The sequence below is a fragment of the Monomorium pharaonis genome, unplaced genomic scaffold (assembly GCF_013373865.1).
Source record: "Monomorium pharaonis isolate MP-MQ-018 unplaced genomic scaffold, ASM1337386v2 scaffold_567, whole genome shotgun sequence".
Classification (NCBI taxonomy): Eukaryota; Metazoa; Arthropoda; class Insecta; order Hymenoptera; family Formicidae; genus Monomorium; species Monomorium pharaonis.
Window position 1 is genome coordinate 2,019 of NW_023415876.1, and position 19,249 is coordinate 21,267.

The following is a 19,249-nucleotide window of genomic DNA, read 5'->3' on the forward strand; positions in this document are numbered from 1 at the left end:
GCACTCTAGGCTGCTTGACAGTGGCTGTGGGTCTTTGATGAATGCATAAACTTTGTAACCATGACAATCCTTGGCGATCGTCAGTGATGACGCAATTAAATAATCTTGATATAGATAAGTCATTGATTAAACTCGACCAATTGTATAAATTACATGAAGCATAGTTTCTATTCTAAATTATAAAAAAATGTTCATTCCATAAAAAATAATGCATTAATATGTTAATTCTGTAAACAATAGTAGAAAATATAATATTAACATACTGTAACATTATACTGATATTATATAATGTAATTGAAACATATTTAATAATATTATATTGATTTAATAATACTATGTTATTATATAACCATAAAGTCATAAGTTAAAATAATCTCAAACTGCAGAGTGCATGTTTTATTGACATCATATAATAATTATGCCGCAAATGTCGCAATCTTAAGTATAATTTATCACTTATTACTTTCCATAATCAAAATCTGAATGTTTCACGTCGTTTCCTATGAACAATTTTGTGGATCGAGCTGGACTATTGAGGAGAGTGGCGCTATTTCAATTTACCATGGCAACGTCACTTCATCATGAATATGTCGAAGAATATCGACACCTAATGGCAAACGTAGCGCCATAGCGCTGATTTATTAACCAATAAGTGCAAATCACTGTATCTGCCAGTATGCCGCGGCGAACGAACTATAGGACCATCGACAAAACTGTAACGTAACAATACGCAGTCGATCCTGCGGAATTGTCCTGAAGAACGCAACCTGGAACACTTTATGCAGCCGATAAATAATAGCAGCTGCATGAAGTTGTGCTTTCCAATATTCCGCCAATATTCCGGGCTCGTTCCGGAACGTCGGCTGACACCGACACGGCTCCTTTTGACTTTTTCACTTCGTTTCCTCGTCAAACGCGTAATGCGAGTTTATTATTCAACAGCGCGCTCAATAGCAACATGCCGTCGGAAAGTAGCCTGAACCCGTTTACTGTTCCTTTAGCATACATCTGACTCGACGATTAACCCCGTAACACTTAATACTACGATATGCAAAGCGATAAATTCTTCATCGTTCTTACCGTCGGAAATTAAAATTATGCGCAATCACTTTTAAGCATCGTTCCTAGATAGTGATTAATACCTGAATCGTTGACCGCGGAATAGTAGTACACGTCACCAATAATACTGCATATTTTGAGAAGCGTAATACTCACACTTATTTTGGTATCGGATTAAATTTCAAATGCACTTCTATAAAATCTCGCGATTAATAAAAGAGAATAAATAAAGGAGGTATTACAGCTGAATTTACATTTTAAGTATTTTCACGGCTGCGTTCAGATTTATCAGTTTCGGACATCGATAGCCATTCTGACTAACAATCAGCCGTGAATTGTACCGACAATTGTAAAACGAAGTCGAGTATCGAAATTCACGGTAAGGTAACATAATTGAGGGAATAATGGCGGTTGAAAAACGTTGGTCATCGTTCAGACAACGGACATGCCGCGTAATCGAATACGCTCACAAAAACGATGTCACACCTCTCTTTTCGAGCAAACAGTTTGCAGATCCGTGAATACGTCATGATACGGTTCGGTAATCGTGGAAGTAAACACGAAGAGCTACGTCGGTGCAATGGATATGGTTAAAATTAATAGACCCGTGTTTCTGAAATAAAAATGCATGCAAGACACATTTAAGTTATTATCGCGTTGGATTTCTTTCATCTAAATTAAATCAGGAAAGCAGCAACTGGTCATAACTACATCGAGGAGGGTGAATCCTTTATCGCTGTAATTTATTAAATGATAAAAATCACTTAATTTCTGACTTCGCCTTGATTGTCTCACATTCTGGCCGTTAGTTGTGCTCGAACCGTTCACGAATAACAACATTCTTAAAATTTCGACTATACAGTATTTTGATATCATCTACTTAATTTTATGAAATTTTACACACTGACAACGATAATATTTATTATTTATTAATTTATCTGCTTACTTTCTGCGTTCTTCGTTCTCATCCATTTTTATACAATTCTTTTATAAAAAATTTTTTATCCACAGTATAATTACGAGCATCAACTGTATTCTACTTGAAAGGGTCAAAACGAGGGCCAAAACGTACTAGTTCCGTAATAAAACTTGCCAGTTTGGTCGACTATAAGCAAATTATCTTTATTTCTTAATTTCCTACTGGTGGACGACAAGTTCCAATAATTACTGTCACTTAATTTCTATTTATTACAAGCAACTAAAATTAAATTAGAAAGAGCATAAGACAGGTCGCGGAATGTCAAGCGGGCTAGTCGCAAAGTCCGAATTCTCCGGTTTCGCCACACAGAAAGAGCAAGGTAATCAAGACGGCACTCTCGTACGCAAGGAAGAATTCTGAAAACGAGGTCAAAAACCTTGCAAACACCTCCATACGTACAAGTCATTCTCGATCTGGTGGTGCCCGTCAATGAGCATTGTTGCCACCTCATAGTATGACGTTCTCTCTTCGTGTCTAGCTTGCACTTTTCGATGGCCACGCGTCCACCACGAGAGCCACGCGGTAGTCGAGTCATGCTTAGAAGGTGCATTTTTCTCATTTCGACTTCCGAAAACTTCGTCTCCCGTTACCTATCTCCTTCCGGCTTAACCCGTCATATCGGAGGCGTTCGCCAACCGGCCAGACACGAAGCGACGGCGTTTCCTTCACGGTATGCCCTTTATCCCGTCCAAACCGCGCCGAGCAGACTGTGGTGGCGCGTAAGAAATATTTTATTACAACGCATCGCATGTCCAATAAAGCGCGAGTTTCATTGGGCACTTCGCAAAAGTAACGTTAAGCGTTGGCCCGCGAGAAATGTGCTCTGAGAGACAGATATTACCCTATTTTATGTCTAGAATAACACGCTTTGTGCTGGAAGATTTGTAGTATACAAATTGATATCATTTTGAATAAACTTTGATTTTTACGGATAATTTTTGATAATAGGGGTTATATTAATAAGTAAAAGAGAAAGATCTCAATTAAAAATGTAAATTTAATAAATTAATTTTACTCATTAATTTGACAAAAATTGGAATTGCTATGGGAAAGCTTATTTTTGACAGCAACAATGCAAAATGCAAGTGTGTAACAAATGTTTGTGTATGATTTAGTTTTATGTAGCAGCAAAACGTGTTGAATTACACTTAAATAAATAACTTCATCTTTTTTTATGCAGAATAATGGGAAAAAAATCACTAAATCACTCACATACAAATGATGATTTTTATACATTTAAACTTAAATGTGAATATTTAATTTAGTTGTATAATGAAATATATAATATAATGTATATAAAATTTCTTTTCTTGCCGTACTGGTTTCTAACTCGCAAATGCTGGTTTATAACGGTTTGACTTCCAAAGTTCCTTGTTGCAAGTTGTGGTGATGCACAAATTCTTCCGCGGGACATAGTAACCCACATGACAAAACAGATTTTAAATCGGTCAATCTCTAACTATTATCATACTTTTCGTATGTGAAAGAACTTTCGTCACCTATGAAGATAAGTGGAGAAATTTATTAAAATTAAAGATGAAAAATTTTCTCATGAAACATTTTTCTGATTAATACACCATGTATAATCATATGAAATTATTGTAATCGACTTAACAAAAACTTTGTATTGTTAAAAGTTGTCTTTATTTCGAATGTTTATTATACTTTTCGCCACATTATATTTTTCTGTTATATCTATTTCAAAAAATCAATGACAATTCGCAGATTTCTTTTTCAAATTTTTCAAGAATAATGACTAATTGTAATGAATATTGTGATTAAAGCTGCAAGCAAGCGTGCCTTTTAAATAAGTATCTACGTGTACTATTACTGCGCTTCCATTATACACAGTCCATGCCTGATTGATACAAAATAGCCGTTCCTTTTATTGCTTGCGAGAGATTCTCAGGAAAGTCCATCGACAAAAAATACCTTGATGCATTAATGACAGGTTGGAGGTAGAACGGAGAGGGTGTCTAGAAAGGGCTAATGGTACTTGAGGTGACAGGCTGACCTTAACCCATACGGTCTGATACATATCTATCCTAAACCAACACGATTCTACCAGAAGAACTTCGCCTCGGTGTACTAGCAATGTGGTCTTTTGTTTATTTAATGTTTGGCTTTGCATTCTTTCCACGTACTCGAGCTCGTGTTTTAGCCAGCTTAGTCAAGAATACTTCATGTTTTAATATGACTTATCCAGTAACAATAAAAATGCTGAACTTGTACTGGCAAGATTATTAAAAAAAAAAAAAAGATACATGCATATATCTTTTTATATCAATAAATTCTGATATTCTTAATAATTTACTTTTCCAAATAGTGACAATAAACGATCAAAAAATATCGTTACGAATCTTAGACGGGAAAAAGTTTTCCTCTCAAAAGGAATGGCCATATTGTATTTATTATCCGGTAGCAAAAGTCGAAAGTCGAATTCGGTGTGAGGTTTCGACGAGCCGAAGAGGCATATTGGACGCTTATAGAACTAGCATGATTTGCAAAAAACCTCACAAAATCGTAGAGACGATCTCAACCAGGTAACGACTTCTACAGACTGTAGACAAGCTCTATTGTACGGCGGCGAGAACTTCGAAAAGCTAAAAGGAAGAGAGAGAAGAGGAGATGCCACGAACTTAATTTTTCATCGTTACTGGCGACTGTCGTCATCTCCGGGACTCTGTGCAGCTTGACTCTAATACGAGTTTTATGTTAATGTTTTAATCCGCCGATAGGATTGAAACGTTTGAGATATACGAAGGACGTGGCGAAGGAGCAGAGGAGCAGCCGCTCGTGCTCGTCCAGAAGGAATCCCGGCCCTTTTGTTGAGCACGTCGACGCGGCTTTAAAATGGACGCTCTATAGCGGCTCTCTCTCTCTCTCTCTCCCTCCCTCTCTCTCTCTCTCGCTCTCTCTATTCCATTTTATTAATATGAGATTAACGAAAGGATTAATTAAAGTGCTCGGACGAAGGATTGGAGTCGGCTCGACCAATCCGGGCAGATATAATTACGCCGAACGTTGCGATTGGCATTCGTACTCGGTTTGTGAGTACTGCGAAACATAATACGTTATTACAATTATATTTATCAATGTCAGCCTTCATTACAGATAATGCCCGTATGTTCGACGCTGCGGCGAGAGATTATTTACGAGATAATTTCGAGAATCGTCGCTATGCATGACGAACGGCCGGTTTTCACCGAAGGTGGAATTCACATTAATTAGTTTCCCGCGCGAATTTATGTATTTAACACATACACGAAAGCATAATATGGTACACGTCGCAAAAGTCGAACGTTTTCTCTCATGTGTAGTTGTAGCGAATTATACTTGAGTGCTTGAGCACAGATGGAAAATCCTCTCTAGGAGAAAATGTTTCAGATCATAAATAATTTGACGTATGGATTTTTTTTTATCGTTTAAACAAATTTCATAAAGAAGTAACACGTTACAATAGCACCTTTTATATATAATATATATACTATCAGGCTTAATTACGTTTCAATGGTTTAAAAAGTGAGATCGCACGAGAGCGCCGCACTTTCGCAAAATGTTTTAACTTCAACGCGATTCTATTTTTTTACGTTTACATATTGTACCGGAGCGATTATATTTTTGCGCTACGTATTGTGCCGGCACGAAGCTAGACATGACGTCGCGGTCTATTGTTACCGCCTATTTTCATCCCGAGGCTTCCTGGAAGTGCCCTCCTGGATTCGTCCCGAATCCGTGGCGTGCAACGAGCCGCGATATGAGTAATGGTGCGTGCTCGTGTTACAGGGGTGGATGTAGCAAGTCATGGCTCTGAGTATCCCTGTAACCCCCATACACGCCTCGCCAGCTGCCCTCGCAGACACATCCCCCATGGGGGCTGCCGCTGGCATAGCTGGACTAACATGGCGGAACACGCACAGCTCCAAATATTGATTCCCTCGCGGGACGTGGCGAGGAATCGAATCGCGCTCACAAAAAAATCGTCCGCTGGACAACGAATGCCCATGAACTTAGAGCGTCAAGAATTTTCCACGAGAAATTTTGTTGCTGCAAAAATTTAATCCTTTGATCCTTTGCGCATTCGTTTCCTCTTACAATCCTCGAAACGTCCAGTTTTTCTAGGGAGATCAAGTAGGACACGCAAAGAGAGGATGGTAGCTGCTTTTTTATAGTTATTCGAAAAGAGGGATGACGAGGAGCCTTTTCGGGAATTGCGAAGGACTCGCTACGGAGTTAGAGTGCGGTCCGAAGTGGGGTTCCCGCGTCTAATTCCAAATCCACTTCGGCAGGAATTGGTCACGGCTATTGCCATGCGTGGAGATAGTTGGATATTATTTTTTCTCCCCGGAGGGCAATCCTTGACGAATTGAAGCGGAAATTAACACAACGCGGTCTATCGATTGCGTGTATTTCTTACTGTTAACTGCATTTTTTCCATTTTCATTCTTTTCGTGTTCTATATTTGTCGATATAAGATTATATATTATTATTAATCCGATCATAACAGCGTAGTTTTACAATTATAATCGTAATTATAATTGTAAAACAATTTGCGATTATGGAATTAAAAAAAAATAAATCGACCAATCTGAAATACTTCACGTTTCACGTATGCATCACGAATTAATGATCAAAATAAATTATCTCGGTAACTTTCAAAATCTTACGTAGTCTAAGATAATAAAAATTTAACTAAATAATTTTTTGGAAGGTTGAATATAATTTATTTTGTAATTTATTTTTCTATAATAAACGACAAATTATATGACAATAAGAGATAATGCTTTCATCATATAAGATAAAAAGTTCTCGGATAAGTACTCGCGTACTACTTTTAATGAGTTCACTACTTTTAATGAGAATAGCAAAAAAAAGCTATATTTTACCTCTATAGGGATGATTGATCCATTTTACCTCTGAACTTCATGAATATAATGTAATGAAGTTTGATAAGATCTCTCTTATCTTACATGTTCTTCTAATGACTTCTATTCCTTAGCGAATTTTGATACCGAAATTGGAAATTGACAGAAAATTAGTCGATTGCGTCTGGGCGGCCGCGCATGGCGGATGCGGCCATGCTTTCTAGCCTTCTTCCCCCTCGTGATTTTAGTCGACGCACGAATCCACGCACTGTGCGCCGCCCGCGCACGTGGCAGATGTTCAGTTTTATGCGCTTACGCATGCGTTCCTATCGAGAGGTCCCCACCCAATCCCAATTTCGCTGTCCCTCTACAATTCATCGTATCGATATACGGTTCCTTTAATTCATCGAAATATTCAGGAAATTGCGTTGTCTTTTATGCTACAAGATAAATGCTTCTTCGTTTTAGAGTACGGCGCAAAATTTCACGGATTTCATATCCAGTTCTATTTTAAAATGCAATTTTACATTGCTACATCATGTTTAAATACATTTGTTTATTGGCATTAATTATTTTTTCTCGCATCTGTAAGTGTCAATCAATAATATTTTTCAATCAGTAGTTATTTTCTAATTAAAACGCGAAAAGCTTAAAATTATGCGTTATATTATGTATAATATAAATATTACCAGAGATTTTTAATTATATTGAGTAAATATTCCAGTAAGTATTCCAATAATTGCCATACAAAAGTAATACTGCGTAATGTCAAAATTTTCCATAATAAATTTTTGGAGAAAAGAAAGTTTTCTCTTTTATTATGTAAATAATTTTTTATAATAATTTTTACATTTATGTGTAATTATATTTATATTACAACATGCTAAAAAAATGTAAAAATGCAAAATTTAAATAGCTCGTTCTTAGGCGAAATGCAGTTCTACGTGATAAAACTTTAAAGACACTAGTACATACCACTAGAGCCAAGAGTTAAAAAATCTAATTTTACAAACAATATCAATACATTTGCAGTTAATAATGCATTACATCGTCAATATAAATATGTCAAACAATGCCATTGCAAATTTATTTTTAAAAAATTTAAAAAGTAAATTAATACTATTTTTTTGCTAATTTTAAAGATAGAAAAAAGCCATAATGTTTTGATAAACATTTTTGCGCAACATTACTCAATGTCTGGTGAATGCAAAACATCAGCACTGCAAATTGTTTTGATTACGGATTTTATATTTTGCGTGATAATCTCATATAGTTTATTCTCTTCCAGTCGTATAGCTGCAGTTGCAGATATAATAATGTCGCTGGCATATCTAAGAAGGCGGAGTTGTCCGGGTTGAACGCCCATTATACGACTTGAATCTCACCGAGCGTAACGAAAACCGATCTCTCGTCGATCTCGATAAAGGTTATTCAGTATCGCGAAGGTGCTAATAGTCGGCTACGCGATTACTGGTACCTTTCCGTTCGCATAGACGTATCGTAATAATAAATTTAAAAGTATCACGAGTAGACCGGTCGGGTTACGCTTATTACAGTCGATCATCGAGCAAGAACATTATTATTAAAATCTATTCTATCATCGGTATTCGGTTTAGGAATAGATTTCGCCTTGGCCGGATCGCGTGTGGTGCGGGAGTATTTTTGATAATTATGCAACAATTGGTTGAATAAAAGATTCAAACGCATTTGCGATACGTTGAACATGCCGTGCGTCTCTCTAATACGTCCGTGCTCGAGACAATGCGATGATAATTTATTCCGTGGATGTAAATTTTTTACATATGACGTATAATCCATCATGCTTCGTCAAATTGGTACAAGCACCTTGCGCTGCGGCGGTAACGTATACGCTGCCGCCTTTCATCTATTCCTCTTTTCTTTTCATTTCGAACCACCAACTCCGCGCGCGAATATCGCGATTGGCACGAAATTCGCTTTGTAAATATATTATGATTTTTCATGCAAATACTAATGCAGTTTATGTTATAAGCGGCACAAATTTTTTTAACATAAATTTTATGATAAATTCAAAGATCTGATTTTTCTTCATAGAAAATACAACGATAAAATAAATAGATACTTTTTACAACTTTTTGCAAATTTAATAATAAATATTCTTACCTTCAAATATTAAATTGTAACTTAAATTTAGATTGAAACAAAATTACTTATTATATTGACTAAGAAACGAAATTTTCTTATTTTTTGCGGATTTATCATGAAAAAATTAAATTACAAGATAATCAAAAATACGAGACACGTTGTACAAATCAAGAGAGTAGCAATAATGTGTTAACTATATTTATCTGTCCATTTATCCATATTTTTCCGTGTCCATCTTTCTCAAACAAATAAATTAATATATGATAAACGACTGCATAACTGCAACGAAGATTAGCTGAAAATATTTTTTTCAATTCCGTATAAATATATATATATGTATATATATATGAACTTTATGACCCGTATTGCGATTTGCTTCGACTACTTTAGCTCTTTACAATTAATTTCTAGTCATCAATTCGCCATTTCTACTTCAGCGCACGCATCACGTAGCTCTTTTGCTCTATGTTATGTCGGACCACCATTTTCTTCCATCAAGCCCTACGGAATAAGGATGATGGAAGAATTTCTTATGTATTAGTCTAGTAACTCATTAATCATACACGCCATGCGCCGAATATCTCGATTGATCGACGACGAGATAACCGCGTAATGAGCTCTGCTGCTCTTCTTGGTCCATTCTCTGCTCAAAAAGTTATTACCGCTCTGTCCGATTAATTCATTTCGTCGTCGTAAACGAACGAATACTTTGAATTATAGCGCTCTCTTGCACTCTAATATTAGTTTTGAAATGCGGCTTATCTCGTACTTACGGCTAAAGAAAATACAAAAACAAAGTATAACTCTATGACATGTAAACAATTTCTTTTTTTAACTTTTTTAAATAAAAATGAAAGAAAAAATACAATAACGTAAGCAATCTAGTTATTCAATAAGAATTCGCTTCACTATTAGAATATCTGATATTCTTTCCAAATTCTACATAAAGACAACCGTTCACATTTTCTCTGGTTCTCAAACATTTCAAAATTGTCAATTGTCAAGATAATCCTCACAGTTACACGTATGAGTAGGATCTCAATATATGAATTTCTAAGGAGAATTTAACAAGCGGACCCTTCGTCAACCGTTGATAGCACGCTCGACGTAGAGTGTCTCGTAGCTAGGCGTATATTCTGTCGGGCGCAAAGTAATTAAATGCAGAGAGAGAGAGAGAGAGAAAGAGAGAGAGAGAGAGAGAGAGAGAGAGAGAGAGAGAGAGAGAGAGAGAAATAGAGAGAAAGAGAACGGAGGGGAACCGCACCCGACAGAAGGGCTGGACAGGCTGGTGGGGTTGGAAGGAGAGGTAGGGAGGAAGGTAGAGCGAGGGCGTTCCTGAAGCCACTCCCCAGCCTCGAGTCGTCCGGAACTGGAACCTGCCTGCCTGGAAACCCGTGGTTATATACCTGAACAAAGTGCACCTTGGTATGCAGGTAGACGCCACGGCGCGTTGCATGCGCGCTCGTTACAGTCTCCCTCCATCTCTCTCGCCGACATTCGCGCGAGTGTCCTCGACATTCTCCCACATGCGGTTCGTGTCGCATAACATTTCTCGCCGTTAATGTACTTACCTCCCTTTTCATTATGCGACAGAAAGCGCGCGGCAAGAATGCCAAAGAAACGATTTTAAAAAAGAGAGAACGAGATGCAGTCGGGTCTATTAACGCGTCCGCTACCAACTGTTATACCTGTATATGTATGTGACGTACGTTCCATTTGCACGATAAGTCTATTAATCATACATTGCGTCTGGTCTTTATTTTCAAGCGAATTGATTATTTAATTGCATAAATATAAATCTTCGGTCGCTGAAAAAGTGCTTTCTATGAAAAACTATAATAGTCCATTTTTAATTACTTTCGTTTTGATTATTCGTTATTATTAAAGTTCGCATTTTTACAATGTAATTAAACTACTTATAATTTGGCGCTTAATGCATTTAAGACCGCACGTCTTCAATTATATGTTTTTCATGATGCATGGCGATAGGGTATTTCACGGTGTATGGTGTATTTCCAAAGGAATGGCCAGCGAAGTGCATTCGGTCGGCGTGTTTATGCTAATTAGCCTCGCAAAGGTGCGGCCAGGTGCGGCAAGCTTGGACTATAGTGAATGTTCGGATTGGCTCTTACAAATTGCCGCGTTAATTCGATACGCTTCCGACGTAAAGAGCCGCGAGCGCCAGATGTATTTAGCTGTTCTTGCCGGCACACGGACTAACGCGAAACACGCACAGCATGTGCGCCGACTGACTCTTTGGTATCCGAAAACGGGATTTCGATCGTCTCTGATAAACGCATAAGATAAAAATTGCGATGCCTTACGCGAACGCAGGCAAAGTAAAAAAAATTAATTGTATTTTCTCGTATAATCTCGATTACAAAATAGCCTGATTAATATCACCTTTAATAAATAAAACTTCCGTTTTATTAAGGAATTTCGAAAGTATTTAAAAAAATAAACAATCCAAATAAGCTTACCAGTTTCAAGATCTACGGTGTAGGGAAGTCCTGCCCATGGATCATCTTCCTGTGGCTCGGACTCTTTGGCATCGTCCTAAAAATAACGATTGGTCCGATCGAACAAAAATATATATACGTACATGACGGACATACAATATTATTGCAATAATTATCCCCAAAAAACACAAAGTCACATAAAAAGTAAAGACGCCTTGCGAGATGAAAAATGTTATAATAAATATGACTCGTCGTCAAAAGTAAAGTTTATCTAGCGTATTAATTATAATTGTGATCAATTAATAAACTGTAACGAGGAGCCAGTAAATTAGCTAGAAAATTAGACTGAAAGAGTAACGCTGTGATGTAATGAGCGCTGACCGTAATTAACGACGTTCTCGCATCTGAGAGGTGTCAAGCAGAGGTGAAGGACCCGACTCTCGTGAAGCCTGGCTCTCGAAGAGAGAGAGAAAGAGAGAGAGAGAGAGAGAGATGTGATCGGTACCCGGTGCACGATCACACAAAACGTAATTTCAACAAAGATGATTACGAATCCGTACTGCTGACGAATTTGAGATGAAGCTCGTGCAACAATGGCCGAATTCAGTCGAGCGCTATTCGAATCGACCAAGGTCGAGTTTTATAGAGACGTCATAATCAAGCGACCCTATACCGCCGATATGAAAAAGGGCCCAAGGGCGGGCGTATGCCCCGGGCCATAGGTCGCCCGTGGCGCGGCCGTACATGCGAGCTGCAATGAAATGAGTTTAATGAAAACAGTATTGTACTCGATCATTAATCATAGCGAGTCCCTGATAGCGGCCGTCCACAACCACCGGCTTTCTATCTCTCTTTCTTCCCTCGCCAAAATTTGCCTCTCTCTCTCTCTCTCTCTCTCTTTCTCGCTCCTCGCCGCTCTCCCTTGCCAACCTCTCTCAAATCTTCCATACCCTTCTGCCTACGCTCCGGTCACTTTTTCATTCGACGATATGATATATCGTTGTCGAGTGGTGCGTTACACTGAGCTCTACGGAGTTATGAATACAAAATTCAATCTATCCTAGCGTCCTAAAGTTGAACTCACGCGAGCCAAAAAGGAATACTTTATTACATACTGTTAGAAATATCGTGAATAAAAGGTAATCTTTTTTCCCGATCGAATAGCAGATGTTGTAGTTTATCACGTTGTAGAGATTTTTTTCCTTCCATTGCTCTCATTCAACAAATTTAACACATATATTTAATAAAATTATACTAAACAAAATTGTTAAAAATAACTATACAAATAGAAGATTGTGTAAGCAAAAGTCTGAAAATTTTAGAATCAACTTTTATATCATATCTACGTGAAATCAAATGTAAAGTAAGTGTTTACATCAGACGAGAGCAATGAAGAATTAATGTATGTCTCCTCTAAGCTTGGAAAAATATTTTGCATAATATTTAAGAAAATTTGAAATTTTTTCGATAAGCTTTACAAGGTCCTGCAGTTCTTAAAGACGATCCTAAAATATTTTTTGAAGAGTCACGAACGCGCGTATAACCGTGCGCCTTATTTTGGGCCCACAACGTCATCTCTTTCGACTCTCGAAGGAAACGTCGGTCCCGCTTGACGACGCAACCCCTCGATGTGACAATGGAGGTCCTGTCAGCGATACGGACTTGCATGGCTGGCATAGCTCTCAATTAACGTTTACGAACTGTTACGACTGTCTGCCCCGATCAACCGCCTTACAAGGACCAGCGTGGATAGAAAGCATAATTCAAATCAGCCTTGATCGCCGCGAGTAAATATGAATTCAATATGGTATCGCGGTCGCCGAAGGTATGGCGCGAGTCACGCTCGAATCGTATGTAACGCGAGACACACGTTTCACGTTTTGTGACACGTAGTTCTGAATTTACCTCGACAACGAAAGTATATACTTAAAGAATAAGAATTTTAATGTTGAAAAATATTTCTTTTGATAAGAATTAATATAAAATATTCTGAACAATTTTATAGAAGAAAACATACAGTGTTTTTTTATTGCTGATCGTTAAAATAAAAAAATACTATTGATAATGGAAAAAACGCTACGTGAAAAATAAGATGAGTAAGTTGCCAAAAAGGTAGCTATGGCAGAAGTTAAAAGCGACAACCTATATTATTGATGTCATCGTACGCGAGCGCCATTTTGCTTTGAAATTCCAGCCGACGGAAACAATTGGGACAAGAGAAGGAAGCCAAACCCACTTCGGCTGGCCGGGCGCGTTTTCAATTTCCAGGACCATCAATACATCCCTCGGAATACCCCTCCCAGCGGTGCTCCAATCTCTCTGGCTCGCGAAGTCCCCTCTCTCTCTTTATCCGCCATCTCTCTTTCTCTCTCTCTCTCGCAAGAAACGCCTCATAGATCGACATCGTTCTCTCTCTCTCTCTTATACTTTTTGGTCCCGTCTCTCTCTTTCTCTCGCTCTCTCTCTCTCTCTTCCGCCCCGATACGTCCGTCGATGGCGCCTCTCGTACCGAGGGGGATGCTGCGTACATCTATCATTTTACCAAACCCCGCCGCCAGCTTCACGGATACATCGCAGGAACAAATGAACGCTAGCCATTTTGATGGTTTTATGAATACGTTCGACGAGGATGGAGGACGGGGAGGAGAGGATCTGTTGTTTTCGTCGAGATCCTCCTTCTACATCGCACTGATCGACCCTCTTCTCGCCGCGTTTCTCCCGACGAGCCGCCGTCTTCGGGCTCCTGGCACCGAGACGGAGAGTCGCCCTAATGGAGCCCGTCGCCTAGGAGAACTCGCTTCATTTGAATCACGTCGATGAATTAAAAATTCGCGTCGGTCACGACAGCTCGAGAAAGCGATCTCCTACGATCGGGAATAAAGGTGCCTTGTAGCGATTCATCTTGCGCGATACGCATCCGCGTTGAAACAACTCGGCGGAATAAGCGATTCTGTAAGCGGAAATTGATCGGGCTTTGTATCGCGTGTTTGTTTGCATGCGTCTTCGCCCAGTAATTACGCATCATCGCAGACTGATGAAACGCGCAGTGATACATGCGATCTAGTGATACGCGGCGACGTATCGAGAGCATCTCCATACATACAAAGCGAATGACGATCAAGATATCAAGCCGAGTATTTGTACAGAAACATCGATACCTTTTTTTTTCTGTTGCTGTTGCTTTTCTAAATGTAATCGCATCTTGGATTTTTTTAATTGATAATGTTTTTGCGTGGCCAAGACACATGTACAGAAAATAAACGGACGTGTATGCGAGGGGAATCGCGTGGCCACGTCTGTTAAGCATAGAAAAATTTGTTGTCTTCGCGACGAATGCTTTCCATCCTGAATCGCTCGATCGAACTTCCTCTTTCCTACTTTCTAGATTGACGTTCCTCTAAACGCCTCCATAATTCATTCCCGTTTCGCAGCGAGACGGAGTCGCTCTAATGGAGCCTGTCGCCGCGACGTGCACTGATCATTTAAATCTTGGCTCTGGATTAAAAATTTCTGCCAGTCACGGCGGCTTGAGATAATTGTACAACAGAAACATGCAACGTGCTTTACAGCAATTCACTTGCCTAGCTTCTTCCTAGTGACATCCACGTCGTTCTCGAATAGCACGACATATTGACAAATATTCTACGTAGCACGAACATTTATAATGTTTCCATTGCACTGTTCACCTTAAACTGATGGTTGTAAGTCCTCATAAAGTTATGCCTTAGTATCTAACTTCAATTGTTCTTCCAAAGAAAGCACAAAAACTCAAAATGTGAATATTGCATCAGTAATGTTCAACATTTGAAATTCTCGTCAGAATTGTATCAATTTAAAATACGAAAAAGTAAGAATAACGCGCGACTTAAAAGAATATACACGTAGACAGATTTTCTCCTTATCATTTCTGACAGCGCCATACCAATTTCGAATCATTGCTTGTCTCTTTAGTTAAAACAATTCTGTGGCCAGACGTTGGAACAATGCTTGTCAATAATCTGTCGCAATGTAAGATAGAGAGGGAGAAGCCGAGAGACTGGACTCTTCTTTGTTCTCAGCTGTTCGCGGATCGCGTCTCGGATCGATGTGTCGGCTTTCGATCGGGATCGAGGGTCTTCCCCGTGTTATTGGGCTCTCGAAGGCGGCGGCGAGCCCTCACAAAGATAGAACCCGCTGGAACAATGCGATCTTCGCGGAGGAAGAGGCCGACGGAGACGAAGCGGCGCATAGCGACGTCGAGAAAGAAATAAAGAAAGAAGGTACGTCGACTACCGAAGGTCGTGAGAAGAAGAGAGAAACGGAGAAGCGGACGAAGCGGACGAAGAGAGCGGACGAGACAGAGAGGGAGACGAAGAACGTCGAGAAGTCTGATGGGCTACCCGCCCAGAACGTCGATGCAACGTCATTGTCGGTGACCATCGTATGGCTGAGGCTCGAATCTGCCGGATACTTAAACGCGCCTCGTGTCCATCCACCGAAACGCGCCACAAGCAAAGAAAAATCGTCAGTACCGAAAAAACTTAACTCGTACAAGGAGAATCAACTGGGATCCAATCACCTAAAGAGCCTGCATTTTTCATAGCTTCGGATTACATTCACGATTGAAAAATTAAAATAAATTTATAGAAGATAGTTGAGTTTTTTTATTACAATTAGAAAGGATTTTCTTTAATTGATGATGAATATATGTGTGATGATGATAATAACATAATGTTCTGTTAACTTCAATTATATATTATTTAAAATATTTTAATAGTAAAAGCTCGGTCAATTCTCCAGGAAAGTAAAAGAAAAAGTAATTATTCTTCAATAGTATTAGAAGCAGTGACATAATTCACGATCTCTGTCTCTAATAGCAAAATATTGGTCAATCAATCTCTCCTATAAATAAATAAAAAATATTTAGAAACTACGGAAGAAACTGCATCTTCGTCGCCGCATGAAGAGATGCCGCTTCGTGGGACAAAGACACAATACACCGTGAGAGGCAAAGGCTATCTAGATGTGCATATAACTTGAGAAAGACAAGATAGATGGCCGATACGAACAAGGCTTGGAATATCGGCCGAGATCATATTCAAGGATGGGATGGTTCCTAATCTCTCTTTAGGTCTACCGAACGTAATCGCTACGTATTTGGGACGGCTTAGTGTCTCCGATCGATCGAGATCGATCATCCACGAGCGATTATGAGAGTGCACGTGCTAAAGAATCAAAATAAGAGAACGTAATAAAATTTTTCGAAACAAAAAAATAAAATTTGCGAAAGACTCGCGGTATGTTGACATTTCAAGACGGGTGCCTCGAATAAGCTTTATGCGGCAGTACACGATGAAGAGATGACAAGAAGATAAGTTATCTCTCAGATAACCACCCCGAGCGCCGAATTCCACTGTTGATCGAGCTAGTGGTGTCACGTTTGTTTGCAGCATCATGATCTATTTTATAAATCGATATGAATCTATTCAGACAAAATATCGAGAGTATCTCATTGATGTTTATATTCTAAGCGTCTCGATTAGCTAATATTCTTGTTGAAATGCCGAAAAAAATATATTTTTCTTAAACTAATCACTATAAACTAATTTCTTGATATGTTTAAGAAAAAATAAATAAAACAAATTTAAAAAAATACGAATAATAATCTTGAAATGCTCTTCAACATGTGCATAAATGCCCGGAAGACAAATCTGGAAGTCTTTTTCTTCTGAAACGTCGCAGGGAATGCTGCTTCCTATTCGCACAATCCAATTGGTCGATGATTACCGAGAGGCAGAACGGAAAACGCGCGACGTCGCGAGGTATTCTTTAACGTACAGGTGCACGTCCGAAGCTTTCTATCTTCGATAATCGTCCGGGTGACACAGGAAGACATCAATGGGCCCCGTTGGCATATGGAGAAACGAACGTTTAAATTGAGTCCGAGGAAGCAAACGCTTCCTTCTAACATGCGTGAAAGCAGAAAGCGGCGCATTCTCGAGAGACAATCGCTCATTAAGCGCTGCGATCGGGAACTCGAAACAATACAAAATCGCGCAATCGTGTGATTTCGAAAAAGATGAATAATGCAAATGACGTAAGATACTAATCGGAAAGAAAGTAAAATGGCTTTTCCATACCTTCTGATAAGTAGCGTTAATAGCTTCCAAAGCTTTCAGCTTCTCGATTTCATCCGCTGATTCTTTTTCCGATGTAGACGGCTTTTTGGTCGGTGTCGTAGCCGGTTCCACCGGCGTGAATCCCAGATCCACATCTTGCTTCCAAAGAACCTCTATGAGGTCCATATCCTGAAATCGAGAATACACGTCCTATTATTGTGCAAGTTTAACACTTATTTAATTGTTTTCCCTTCCTGGTGCAAAGCTTGAATAATCGATATATAATGCAATTATATATTTAATATTTCACAGTATTTTGATTAAATATGTAGTTTTTTTGAAACAAAATAGATCTATTACAACATACTTTCCTCTTTTCATTATCTACTTACACAAACAAAAGAGAATATATGCGGGTTTCACTTTAAATGCAAATCAAATACACGATGCGAACATACGGGTAGAAGTTTCGTCTCGATTGGATATTTAATATTTTGCTATTAATCTTACCTTTAATCTCGAAAACGATATTAAAGAAAATTATATTTACAACTGTTTCTGTGTATTTATTTGATTAAAAAGAGCAGATGATACTTTGAAAAATGTAAAGTGTGTGTAATAGACATTAAATACTTTTACGGAAGAGTCACAGGAGTCAATTTTGAAATTAATTTTATTCGTTAACGTGCATGTTTGATTCGTTATTTAATTTTACAATGCGTTTACGATTAAAATATAATAAAAATTTTGCGCCAAGTAATCATAATATCGCTACCATCCTTCTAAAAGTCGAACGATTAATGTTCCGATGCTTCCACAACGGAGCGCCCTGCGCGCGCGGCGCTTTCGTTTATGTTTATTTTATATAAGTTAATAACATCTGGCCTCGATCGCCGTTCAGGCCCAGTCTCGATCTCCGAGATTCATTTTTGTTGCGTCTCGGATGTCCCTCGCAGGGAGTCCCATCGACGAGTGTGTACAAAAGTGCATGATTAATGATGGTCGAGTATCGATGCATCTCGAAATGGAGGAGATCGAAGAAAGGACCCGGGAGAAGGGACCAATCACATGACGGGGCACAATCCTCGGGGCAGCTGCCCCATGGGTTTTAATCGAGCCAATTTCGCCGAGTTCGTACTTTGAGCCTCGTTAACCAATCTACGGATTTTCCTCGCCAATCTAAAACCCTCGGCGAACTCGCGGCATTACATTGAAATGATTAACATGTTCAGAGGCAGGCCGATCTATGTATCCAGTTTGTATAAGTACCGTGGGAAAAAATCGTTGGCCTTAAAAATATTAGCTGCAATATTTTTAGCAATAACGCAAGCGTCAGACTATTTCTATATATTTCTTTTTTTTTTTTAAGAAAAAAAAAGTGAATCTTTTTAAGTCGTATGATAAAAAATATTTTTTGTATCACAAATACAAATATTATAATGTGTAATTAGGAGTAACATTCTAATGTAATGTTAATTCATTATGCTTTAATTATTTGTTTTCATTCTTATTCCTGATATAGCATTTAAGATACCATCATTTATATCTATTATTGAGCCCAAAATTTGTAGCCAAAAATTTGAGTTGCAATTTAGTATAAACAATAATCGCACCTCGAAAATGTACTAGTATTGCCTTTCGTGCTCCTTGCTTACTCATCGTTCG

The 19,249-nt window shown here is 38.6% G+C and overlaps 1 protein-coding gene across 1 annotated transcript; it reads right to left on the reverse strand.

Moving 5' to 3' along the window:
- Positions 1–8,802: 8,802 nt before the first annotated feature.
- LOC118648652 (segmentation protein cap'n'collar-like) lies at positions 8,803–17,794 on the reverse strand. Its single transcript, XM_036295000.1, has 2 exons — positions 17,606–17,794; positions 8,803–11,583 (listed from the first exon to the last, which is right to left on the reverse strand). Exons 1-2 carry the CDS (start codon positions 17,768–17,770, stop codon positions 11,377–11,379), a joined length of 372 nt encoding a protein of 123 aa, XP_036150893.1. The 5' UTR covers positions 17,771–17,794; the 3' UTR covers positions 8,803–11,376.
- Positions 17,795–19,249: the final 1,455 nt, after the last annotated feature.

Excerpts from the sequence above, each read along its gene's own strand:
- LOC118648652 (XM_036295000.1), bottom strand. The coding sequence starts at position 17,770 with ATGGACCTCATAGAGGTTCTTTGGAAGCAAGATGTGGATCTGGGATTC. Across the intron at positions 11,584-17,605 it reads TTAACGCTACTTATCAGAAG|GACGATGCCAAAGAGTCCGA; the intron begins GTATGGAAAAGC and ends CGTTATTTTTAG.